The sequence below is a fragment of the Priapulus caudatus genome, unplaced genomic scaffold (assembly GCF_000485595.1).
Source record: "Priapulus caudatus unplaced genomic scaffold, Priapulus_caudatus-5.0.1 Scaffold70, whole genome shotgun sequence".
In the NCBI taxonomy this organism is placed as follows: Eukaryota; Metazoa; Priapulida; class Priapulimorpha; order Priapulimorphida; family Priapulidae; genus Priapulus; species Priapulus caudatus.
The window spans coordinates 90,936-102,497 of record NW_014577131.1 but is presented as its reverse complement, the minus strand read 5'-3'; the positions used below and the strand labels follow the sequence as shown (position 1 = coordinate 102,497).

Sequence of the window (11,562 nt, the reverse complement as noted above, 5' to 3'; positions counted from 1 at the left end):
ATAATAATAATAATAATAGTGTAATAATGTAATATTATTAACTATTATAGGCTTTTTGGTTGACGTGAAAGAAATGCCTGCTCTGCATGTTCTCTTACGTGTTACGCGGATCGAAGCGTTACCGAGAAGAAAGCGCCAGAACGCTCGGCGATCGACGCTTTCTTCGCATATATTCGTTTGCGACATATCAACATGGCCGCGACCTGCCCGGAATCGCGCCTCTGTGCGGGCGGGAGACGCCTGTCCGGGCGGGTGACGCCTGTCCGGGCGGGTGACGCCTGTCCGGGTGGGAGGCGCCTGTCCGGGCGGGAGGTGCCTGTCCGGGTGGGAGGCGCCTGTCCGGGCGGGTGACGCCTGTCCGGGTGGGAGGCGCCTGTCCGGGTGGGAGGCGTCTGTCCGAGCGTGTAGTTGTCTCACTAATCCACTAAGGCGCGTGCGTGTGTGTGTATGTGTCTACAGGATGTCACGTCGACCAGCTGGACTGTAGCGGTGACACCCCCATGCATGCCGCTGTGAGGCACTCTATCATTCCCATAGTAGAAAATCTAGTCGATTACGGTGAGTGAGTGAGTGAGTGGCGGTGGTAAAGCTGTCGCACGCGGACGCAGCGCTCCTCGCTAGTTGTTCCCTCTCATCTTTGTTGCCATCCACCACGTCTGACATTTAGTGACACTCGTAGCATCTCTGTGTTCCATGTTTATCATTTCGTGTCACTGAAGCATATCCAAGTTACACGTTTGTCGTTCCGTGTCACCGAAGCATTTCCAAGTTACACGTTTGTCGTTCCGTGTCTCCGAAGCATCTCCTTGTTTCATGTTTGTCATTCCGTGTCACCGAAGCATCTCCTTGTTTCATGTTTGTCGTTCCGTGTCATCGAAGCATCTCCGTGTTCCATGTTTGTCGTTCCGTGTCACCGAAGCATCTCCGTGTTCCATGTTTGTCGTTCCGTGTCACTGTAGCATCTCCGTGTTCTATGTTTGTCAATCCGTGTCACCGAAGCATCTCCGTGTCCCATGTTTGTCGTTCCGTGTTACCGAAGCATCTCCGTGTTCTATGTTTATCATTTCGTGTCACTGAAACATATCCAAGATACACGTTTGTCGTTCCGTGTTACCGAAGCATCTCCGTGTTCTATGTTTATCATTTCGTGTCACTGAAACATATCCAAGATACACGTTTGTCGTTCCGTGTTACCGAAGCATCTCCTTGTTCCATGTTTGCCGTTTCATAGCATTGATCTATCGAATCGCACAAGTCTTGTCGCGCTTGCGCGGGTTTTCTAGTTCAATTAACAAGCATGCATGCGCGTCTGTGGCGTACGTAGGTTTACGTATAATATAGCCTACATATACATATCATTGCAATTGTTCTCGATATGCACGAGTAAAATTTAATTCTCGTAATGTCCTGGACGTATAGGTATAAGTTAGCGCATGCCATGAATGATATGCATCATAGTAATTAGTTTAGATATAAAAGTATAGATATGTTCATGCGAACACTAACGCAGAATAGTGACCGTCGAACGTTAGAGAAAAACGCGGGAGAAGATAGCCGCGACTGTCTGGAGCGTGAACCGTATGGCGGTATGGTATTAATTGCCCAATTAAGGTAATTAAATAACTTTAAATTAGTTTAATAATTAATGGCTTGCTGTGTGGTGGTGGCGATTTGTAGGTTGTGATGTGAACATCGGCAGTGACTACAGTGGCGCCACACCGTTGCACGTGACTGTCAGGATCGATATGGAATTCCCAGTCTTTCAGAAAATCCTTAACATTCTCATAAAGGTAGGTGTGTAGGTAGCCCCACCAGGCTCTACGACTGTATCACGTACTCTCTTCTCGCCACGTAGTAAGAAGCGAGAAGGTAACTTGCGGCTAGTGTGTAGGTAGTAGTGTGCATAGCAGAGGTCCATAAGTTTACGTTCTCGTGGTGGTCGTACGTTTACAGTTGAATCACTTTGTAAATCCTTTAGTTCCTGGCATATAGGGGCGGTGTGCCTGGTCGTATGGTCCCCTGGTATGGTCCCTAGAGTTACTGGTCTTGTTTCTAATTTCTTTTGAACAGCAAGTGGGTATACTCCCCCTCTACCCTTGTACATAAGAAATGTGTCTTAGCTTACTTAAATTGTCTAATCGCACGTTTACGTGAAATGTTAGGGCAATCTCCCCAATTACAATGCAACATCCGTTGAAATGGTCTCATTTTTGTTCCGTGACATCGTGTCATTTCCATCCCTAAACCTGACGCAACATCGGTTGACATCGTGTGAATTATTCCCGTCACCAAACCCGACGCAACATCGTTGACATCGTCACGTCAATGCCATCCCAAAATACGATAAAAACTTAGAGAAACCTTCGTTCAACATCGCGTCCTTGCCGTAACCTCCATATCGGACGCGCCCTCGAAATTGACCCCGCGTCGCTTCTTCCCGTTGTCGGCAGGCCGGCGCCAAGCTGGACGTGGAGAGCTGCGAGGCGGGCAAGACGCCTCTCTACACGGCCATTATGCAGAAGAAGGCGGCCGTCGCTCGCGAGCTGATCCGACGCGGCGCCGAAGTGAACCGCGTGCAGCAGCGCTCGCGCAACTACCTGCACACGGCCTGGTACAGCGGCCAGCCGCAGATCGTGCGTGCGCTCGTCACGGCCGGCTACAGCCTGCAGGACGAGCAGTGGCTCTTCGTGCAGGACCTAGCCGACCTGACGGCAGACGAGCTGGACACGCTGCTCTGGCTGCAGCGGCAGAAGCACAACGCGCGCCCGCTCGCAAACCTGTGCGCGATTGCGCTGCGCCGCACGCTGTATGGTGGCGACCTCTACGTCAAGGTGGAGGCGCTGCCGCTGCCTAGGCGGCTGAAGGAATCGGTGCAGATGCGCGATTTGTAGCGTGCGCGCGACGGCGCTGTTTAATAATTGGTTGTAATGATTAAATGTAATTAATTATAATTCTAAAATATATTTAATTATAATTCTAGAATGTAATTAATTATAAATCTAATCTAATAATTAATTGTAATCGTTATATATAATTAATTGTAGTTAAAAATACAATGAATTATAATTTCAAATTATAATTAATTATTGGTTATACGTGCTGAGATATATCCGCGCGTGGATGTATTTATTTGGTTCCGTTGTCTATCCAGCATGCGGCGGGGACTGCGCTGCACGTTAGGGGAGGTGACTTTCCTCTCACCGCACGTGGTTATCTTGTTTAGCTGATCATACATATTGATTGAATGACACCTTCCAGTTCGTGGGCATCTATAGTTATATCATCTCGTGATAGTGATACGCTCGTTACAGTTCCCCCGTTTTGTACGTTTCGTCACGCTACCGCACTACATTTTCTCGACCTTGACGTTTCGCCATATTTATCTGTAACGCGTTTCTTAAAGTCCCTTAATAACCAACCGTCACAATGAAGCGGAGCAGCCGCTTTTGTGGTATGTCTTGCTATTGCTGAATATTGTTAGTGTATTTTATCTTCATTCTGTGATCTTTTTTAAGGTCGCGCGTGTATGCGTATTACTTTATCGAACCGTAAACGGACAACTCACATTATACGGCAGCTTAACTGAGAACTGTGGTGAAACGACTTCAGATAAAATCTAAATGGTTCTGGTAAAAAAATAATTCACTGTTGTACAGTGTACAGTATTTATGTTAACCTCTTATTTAAAAGTTGTGCTTATATCTACCTTTGTGCTGGTAAAACCTCAATGCGTCGTTCTGCACCTTAGTCAAAATGCACAAACGTTGTTCATGTTAATTTATTCGTCGCGTGGCGTCACGTATATTTTATTTGTGTAGACAATGTGTGAAGCAGCTGAATTATGTTTTTCCATATTGATTGAATAAAACAATCGATTTACACTGTCGATAATATACTATATTGAAGTCCTAATCAAATACACGTTTAATTATTCCACCTCGTATTTTTACCGGTTTAAAAAACAAGACTAGACTAGACAAACGCTCAAAGTAGAAAATATGCCTGACATCCAGTAAACAGTTTATTCAGCACCAGAGTTCGTCGCCGGTATGTAAATGCATGCTTGCCAGAATAACTGTCCGGGGATTTTCTTTAAAAATTTTGATCTCATTAAAATTCGTGTCTGGTTGGGTCTTCTCTCTTGTTTCACATTTGTTCTCCATAGAAGTCGACGTGCACCAGATTTACGTGATAAGGAAGTCAAGGATAGTGTTCAGTGGCTCTAATATTTGTGGCCATACGTCGGATAGTGGCTCTGCGATTAAAACATGGGCAACTTGCTTCAACCGCTATCTGTTGCCAGGTCTGGTTGTATAACTGACATCTATAGCGATCGGCAACAATGAGCCGTATTCGAAAATATATACCAACGCGGTTATGGCGTTCAGAGGTGCCTATACGCGATATAAAGAAACCCCCGACTGGTTACAGGTGTTTTTCCTCTGGCCGTGACGCATTTTAAATGCAGTTGCGTATAAATGCAATTTCATGACAAGATTCCCATACTCCTCGTACGATCACAATCTACTCTTGCCTTTAAACGAAGTAGGAGAAAATGTAGGACTAGATGCGAGTAGATAATCTACTATGTTGTTTCGGGACAGTGGCTGATATTAATGCGTTCGTCTGCGTAACGGATCGTAAACGTCCGTACGACGAGGTAAGGCGTGTATTCCTTACAGCCACGCGAGGCGCCAGACAGGCAAACGACGACTAAATGCACTGATTAACGAATTCATAAACATAATAATAACGAAAATATAAAATGCTCCGGAAACACAGAATCAACACTTTAACAATAACCATGATGGCGACTTTGATATTGTACCGACAGATGATTGTCTTACACTGATATAGTCATGCACACGTGTTCGTTTTTGGAGCCTGTCTGGCAACCCTGAAACGCATGATTTTACTAGACCGTTGTCTTTTCTTATCCATAAAACGTCTGAAAAACCTCAAATATTTATTTGATATGGTTACAACATATACAGTGGGTAAGCATCTAAAAGCGGCGAATATCAAACTACGATCATGCATTATTTCACGTATTCAAAAGCAGATGCGCAAACCTGAAAAACACTTTATAACGCCCGGTCAAAGTTTAGTTAAAAAGGTACCTCGAACTTTACCACCGCGAGCGCACGAAATATAAAGTACCTCTTGGCTTCGGAGACAAAACGCATACCCTCACGACTATGACAAAATAGCACCAAGCGAATGTAAATCTCAATTACTGATACATATACAGAGAGGAACAACTGACTACTCGACTGCTTTGGTACCTTCTATTATACAATAAACGCTTGTATCTGTACAGATGTGTAAGACCCTCTATTACAGTCGCTTCGTGCACACTGCGCAGCGGCTGATGTGGGAACGCAGGTTGCCCGCCTTGATGGTCTGCGGCACGGGATTCCTGAACTGCTGGCTCGTCTCTATTGTAGTCATCCAGAAGCTGTAGGTCGTACTGTAGTAGTTGCACGTGCCGACGCCGTGACACTCGATGAAGGGTGTCGGACGGAAGTCTTCGAGGCAACTGCCGGGCGACTGCAGGCTCTGTCCGCCGCCCTGCGCTCCGTTACCGGTGTGCTGCGGAACAACGACGACACACGTGAGGCGGTGATGTAGTCACACACACGCGCACGCACGAACGCACGTACACACACACACACACACACACACACACGTGCGCGCGCACGCACGCACGCACGCACGCACACACACACACACACACACACACACACACACAGCGGAGAGAGAGAGTTGTGCAGATATAAGATTATTATGTAGCGATCGAAGATGTAGCTATAGTAAAACAGTACACTTATATGTGAGCGCTTTGGCACGTACCATGACGAAGCTGTATCCGATCCAGGACGACTCCCAGCCGTGCGGACAGTCTGGCACCTGCATGCTCTGGCTGTGCACGGCGATCACCTGCGACGGCGCGTCGCACACCGTGCAGCGGCTGATGTACGGCCGAATCTCCTCGCCAACCATCGGCGTCATCATCATCGTCATCGGCTCAAGCGTCGACAGCCAGTAGCTGTAGTCGTTGCGCTGCGCGACGTTGCAGACGTTGTTCAGGTTGCAGAACATGTACGGCATGGTGCTGAAGCGGCGGATGCAGCTTCCCGGAGCGCCTGCGCATCGAGACACCGTCCCGAGGTTTCCGGTTAGATCTAATCTATGGCGCGTTTGTTTGAGCGGATCATGTAATCCTGATCATGCTGATCCAGTGATCCTGCGCGTTTGTTTGGGCCGATCAGTGATCCGGATCACAAATTCCTGAACCTAGGCGCCTTCTCGTGTGTTGTTACCGCCGCGTCGCGCGTTGCTATGCCGCCATCTTTGAAATCGCGGGGAATGAGTTTGTACCACGTAGGGAGACACTCAGTAAGCCCCGTACATTACATCACCGTCATCATATCATCATCACCAAAACACCACCCTAAACATTAATCCCCTAATCCATTATTTACCACGAATCCCAAACTAATCCTAACTCCATGATGTATATGCATTAGCGCTATATTAGGGTTTACCCACGACTGAGAAGTCGGTTAAACGCGTTCAACGATCGAAAACTGCGCTATCTTGTTATCATGTGCGACCCTAACGCATAAAGATCCAAAGGACTAATCATACGATGCACGTATACATGTGGAAGATATTACCTAAATCTTGAGAGTGGGCCCTCTCGTTGCCCTGTACGTAGAGGAGCGAATATCCATCCCACAGCTTGTTCTGTCCATTGGGGCAAATGGGTACGTCCGTGGTTTGGCTGTGTCTGGTGTAGATGAAGCCCAACGGTGGACTAGCACCTCCGGCACCTCCATCGGGGCCGGGGTAGCCCTTAGGACCAGGGTATCCCTCTCTGCCTTGCTGGCCTATAATAATAGGAACAGCACAGACGATGACTTAAGCTGTGCACTCGTAAAATGATCTGGTAGAAGTTTCACGCGATGATCAGAGATGTTAATCTCTCAGACCGATTTCACGCCAGGAGAGCATAACTATACGAGCCAGTAACTAATTGCTAACGCACCACGGTAGCCATCGGGGCCGTGTGGTCCTCCGGTGCCATCGAATCCTTGTTGACCAGGGCGGCCACCCTCTCCCTTTCTGCCCGGATAGCCATCCAGTCCTGGGAGACCATCACGTCCGACCATGCCTCGCATACCAGGCAGGCCCGGGATGCCCCGCTCTCCGGCCGGTGCGAAGCTCGACTGGTTGGACGGTGGCGGATCACCAGGGTAGCCCTTGGGTCCTTAAAACGCAAGTGTTCAGTTCTTGTTAGAAAAAAAAGTATACGGAAGTCTTTGCGTCCGTTATTGTCATCAGTATTATCCTTTGTGATCGGTGAAATATCACGAATTCAGATGAATATCGCATAGCTGGTTTTAACCTTGCGCGAGCAATGTCACACTGTAAGGCAATGGTTACGCGCAGCCTAGTGTCTCGGCCGGGGGGAAAAAGAGAACATAAGCTACGTAACTAACTGTTACAAGGAATGTGTCATCACCACTGACCTGGGTCACCCCGCAGTCCTGGCAGACCATTGAGACCGTCGTAACCATCATCTCCCCGCAATCCGTGAAGTCCTGGCAGACCGTCTAGACCGGGAAGGCCTGACTCTCCCTTCTGTCCATCGCGGCCTGGGATACCTGGCAGTCCCTGATGGAGTGTAAAAATAGACACGCGTTGCTGTGATGGTATGTAGCTAGGTGATGTCGATGCCGATGAACTTTTGATGTCATTGTATTTTTGTTACAGTATTGTTACGATGCTACGTTTTTTACGTTGTTTTTTTCACACAACATTAAAAATGGCGTCATAATTCTCCTTGCGCGCTATGCACAATTTGGCGCGCTATATGTATTGCGCCAAACATTTCCGTACACACGTGCAAACGTTACACGCACAAGCTTGCGCACCATTAGTGGGCTAGGTGAACCTAATGAGAAAAATGGCGTCATAATTCTCCTTGCGCGCTATGCACAATTTGGCGCGCTATATGTGTTGCGCGAAACATTTCCGTACACACGTGCAAACGTTACACGCACAAGCTTGCGCGCCATTAGTAGGCTATAATCCGTCTAATTAAGTTCATAAAACGCACAGCGCATGGAGAATTACACAGACGTGGCACTATATTCACCTCTCGGGCGTAGGTCGGCAGACCGGGAAGACCATCGAAACCGGATTCTCCTCTCGGTCCGTCCAGACCGTCCAATCCGTTGAGACCATCGAATCCGGGTGAACCTTTGCGTCCGGGTGTTCCGGGAAATCCGGCCCTTCCGTCTTCTCCTCGTTCTCCGGGCAACCCATCGAGACCAGGCAGTCCGGAGTCTCCCTTGAGGCCTGGCATGCCGTCCTCTGCTCGGTTGCCTTGCAGCCCGTCCAAGCCCGGTAGTCCGTCATTGCCGGGTAGACCGTCTTCTCCCCGCATGCCGCGGCTGCCGCCGGTGACGCGACCATTCTCTCCGAATTCGCCAGGCAGACCGGGAAGTCCATTCGTACCTGCGTGTCGGCGAAATAGTTCGTTACACGTGTAGATTTCGTGCAATGGCGAGAATCATTACGGAGGGAGATTCGCGCATATGAAATTAACGGCAATGTCACCTTTGCCCAGTGCTTAGTGCCCTCAAACACACGCGCACAAGCGCACGCACGCGTACACACCTCTCTCATGAATTAAAGAGGCTTCTAAAATGACGTGATGCCTTAGCCTGTCACAACAGATAAAGAGAGACAGCATTGTTCACAAACGTACCCTTGAGTCCATCAAGACCTGGCAGACCGGGTAAGCCATCTCTCCCACTGTTGCCAACTAGACCCTTTGCACCCGGTAGGCCATCCAAACCATCTCCTCCGTGTCTACCGGGGAAGCCCTTGGCACCAGATCTTCCTGATACCCCAGGAGTTCCTCTTCTTCCCGGGAGACCGGGCAGACCTGCGGATACATGCCACGACCGGATTAATTGCACGCAGAAATTAGGTTGGCACGCAACAAAATTTAACGGAAAGATTTCAAATTAAAATTCGTATTTTTACACAATTACGATTATAGATTTACGAACAAAAAGTATTAGGAAAGTAATTGCAAGTGAAAGAAAATCAAAACAATCTACAAAACAAATCATATACCATCGAGCCCTCTGTCTCCTGCTGGTCCATCACGTCCTTCCAGACCGGGTAGACCATTGAGACCGGGGTCTCCGTCAGGGCCTGCGAATCCTGGAGGACCAATTTCACCTGGATAGCCATCTGTACCCTAGATACGGGCACGAGACATATTACATGATCATGATCTCCATTAACTTTGATATGAAATGATAGAGATTATTAAGTGAGTTGTGCATATAATTATTGTGTATGTGTGCGTTCCTCGTCCGTGCGTGCATATGCGTGCTACCGAGCATTTGTGCACGTGTGCACCATGTGGTACTGGTGATATCACAAAAAATAAGGCAGCATTAATCTTGTTGAATTAGGCAGCGCCGAGTTAAACTACTATGGATTTTAACCCCGACTACTAGGAAGTGTAATGGCATGTAATTTGCGTACTGCTTCTCCTTTGCGGCCTGGTAGACCTGGCAGACCATCCAATCCCCTCTCTCCGGAAAGGCCAGGCAGCCCATCGAGTCCTGGTAGTCCTGGCTCAAAGCCTGCAGGTCCCTGTCTTCCGTTTTCTCCATCGAGACCTGAAATTATCCACATGCATTCATCGACTCGAATTTTTGACGATCACAAACTACGAACGGTAACGAAACTTTCAAGATCATCGTCATAGACCATTCGCATTGATCATCATTGATCATCTCGATCATCATTGATCATCTCGATCATCATTGATCATCTCGATCATCATTGGCTAGTCATTTAGACGCTTGTGGTTTCAATATATGGGCAATATTATTGCTACGAACAACAATCCGGGTTGGAAAAGAGAATATATTACAAATATTATGACAACATATTACAAATGGTTTATGCGCTCTTGCTACGATCACTAACAGAATTGTTATAAACATTAACACGTACCCGGGAGTCCCATCTCTCCAATCTCGCCCTTAGTGCCATCGCGCCCAGGCAAACCAAGTAGTCCCGAAAGACCATCTGCGCCCGAACGTCCTGCTGTTCCCGGATATCCGTATCCTTGGTCTCCTCTGAAGCCTGGAAGCCCATCTAGGCCTGGCAAGCCTGCTTCACCGTCTCTGCCTGGCAAACCTGGAAAGAGAACGTGTGCGATCGTGTTGTGAACGGAATTTGACGGAACTTAACAACGAGCAATGATGACAAGCGAAGTGTCACAAAGCGCAAGTAAGCAAATCAGCTGATGTCGTTCAGAGACAATCATGTCACTTTACACGAGTCGTTGACTCCCGACGCAATTCAAATACCGAGAGTACGCGTTTCTGGGTGCCTGCCTGAAGCGTGTTGTGAAAACTCGATGGGTTTATAGCGATGGTGAACGAGAGAGAATATGTGCGGTTACCTGAGTCTCCTGGCAGACCTCTCTGTCCCTTGCTGCCATACAGACCAGCCTCTCCGACCCTACCCGGGAGACCATCGTAACCAGGCAGACCTGGCTCACCTATAGAAATAAATAATTAGAATCACTTCCCTAGTAAAATTTCGTGTCATTGTATATTGGAATTGGAATTTTTTGAGGATGTATAATATATGTTTATGGCGACCCCGTGTGATACTCATGACTGATTATAATATATAAATTTAGGAAAGAGATTTTTTTTCACTTGTGTCGTAGATATAATAATTATCATTAACCAGCTTTTACAATATTGTACGTGTACATCAATTCAACTTTGTCGAGTTCATACGTTCGTCCTTTTATTCCAATTAGAACGTGTAACATTGCTACTTACCCTTCATACCGGCTGGTCCTGAGGCACCGGGTCTTCCGTCATACCCACTGTCACCGATTGCACCTTCGGGAAAGCACACACTTATTAGCAAAACAGCGAAAAACTACGAGAGGCGATTACGTGCAGATAATTGCATTAAGGAAAGAAATCCATCCCGATTAATCAGTGGAGGGGCGCGTACATGCATTCAGGACAAGCAATGGGAACATAACGGACGGCAGTGGTGGAGCTGGTGGTTCGGTACTTACCCTGGTTTCCTGGTGCTCCCGGTAAACCTTCCCTGCCAGACTGTCCTGGTCCGCCATCGAGACCCTCTACTCCTGGCTCGCCGTCGTCTCCTGCAAAGCCATGAAGCACGAATATCTCAACGCACATTATCATAAACACATATCTGCGTATAGTAGTGCGCGCAGCTCGCTATACTGACACTCAACTTAAAAGCTGGAAGAAAAGCATAGCACAAATGTCCGTATAACAATTTATAATAAGAAATATTCCGAAATGAAATCCTTGGTCAGTAGTAAATAGCAATTAATGGTATAGCTACTGCAAAGTGCAACACGCACACACACACATACACACACACACGCACACGTACGCACACGCACGCACGCACACACACACACACACACACACACACACACACACACACACACACACACACACA

At 47.6% G+C, this 11,562-nt stretch overlaps 2 protein-coding genes across 2 annotated transcripts in view; one reads left to right on the top strand and one right to left on the bottom strand.

Moving 5' to 3' along the window:
* LOC106821350 (serine/threonine-protein phosphatase 6 regulatory ankyrin repeat subunit B-like) overlaps positions 1-2,965 on the top strand; it is an 18,217-nt gene extending 15,252 nt beyond the window's left edge. Inside the window, exons 9-11 of the mRNA XM_014826113.1 lie at positions 460-558; positions 1,678-1,790; positions 2,451-2,965. Of these exons, the coding sequence (XP_014681599.1) occupies positions 460-558; positions 1,678-1,790; positions 2,451-2,891 (653 nt within the window). The 3' untranslated portion in view covers positions 2,892-2,965. The remainder of the gene's footprint in view (positions 1-459; positions 559-1,677; positions 1,791-2,450) is intronic.
* Positions 2,966-3,997: 1,032 nt separating this feature from the next.
* The window catches only part of LOC106821362 (collagen alpha-1(IV) chain-like), a 24,629-nt gene continuing 17,064 nt past the window's right edge, over positions 3,998-11,562 (bottom strand). Inside the window, exons 27-39 of the mRNA XM_014826125.1 lie at positions 11,144-11,233; positions 10,896-10,958; positions 10,505-10,603; positions 10,051-10,236; positions 9,574-9,710; positions 9,154-9,280; positions 8,780-8,959; positions 8,165-8,526; positions 7,536-7,680; positions 7,052-7,273; positions 6,681-6,893; positions 5,854-6,146; positions 3,998-5,592 (exon numbers count right to left, since the gene is read on the bottom strand). Coding sequence (XP_014681611.1) covers positions 5,338-5,592; positions 5,854-6,146; positions 6,681-6,893; positions 7,052-7,273; positions 7,536-7,680; positions 8,165-8,526; positions 8,780-8,959; positions 9,154-9,280; positions 9,574-9,710; positions 10,051-10,236; positions 10,505-10,603; positions 10,896-10,958; positions 11,144-11,233 — 2,372 coding nt within the window. The 3' untranslated portion in view covers positions 3,998-5,337. The remainder of the gene's footprint in view (positions 5,593-5,853; positions 6,147-6,680; positions 6,894-7,051; positions 7,274-7,535; positions 7,681-8,164; positions 8,527-8,779; positions 8,960-9,153; positions 9,281-9,573; positions 9,711-10,050; positions 10,237-10,504; positions 10,604-10,895; positions 10,959-11,143; positions 11,234-11,562) is intronic.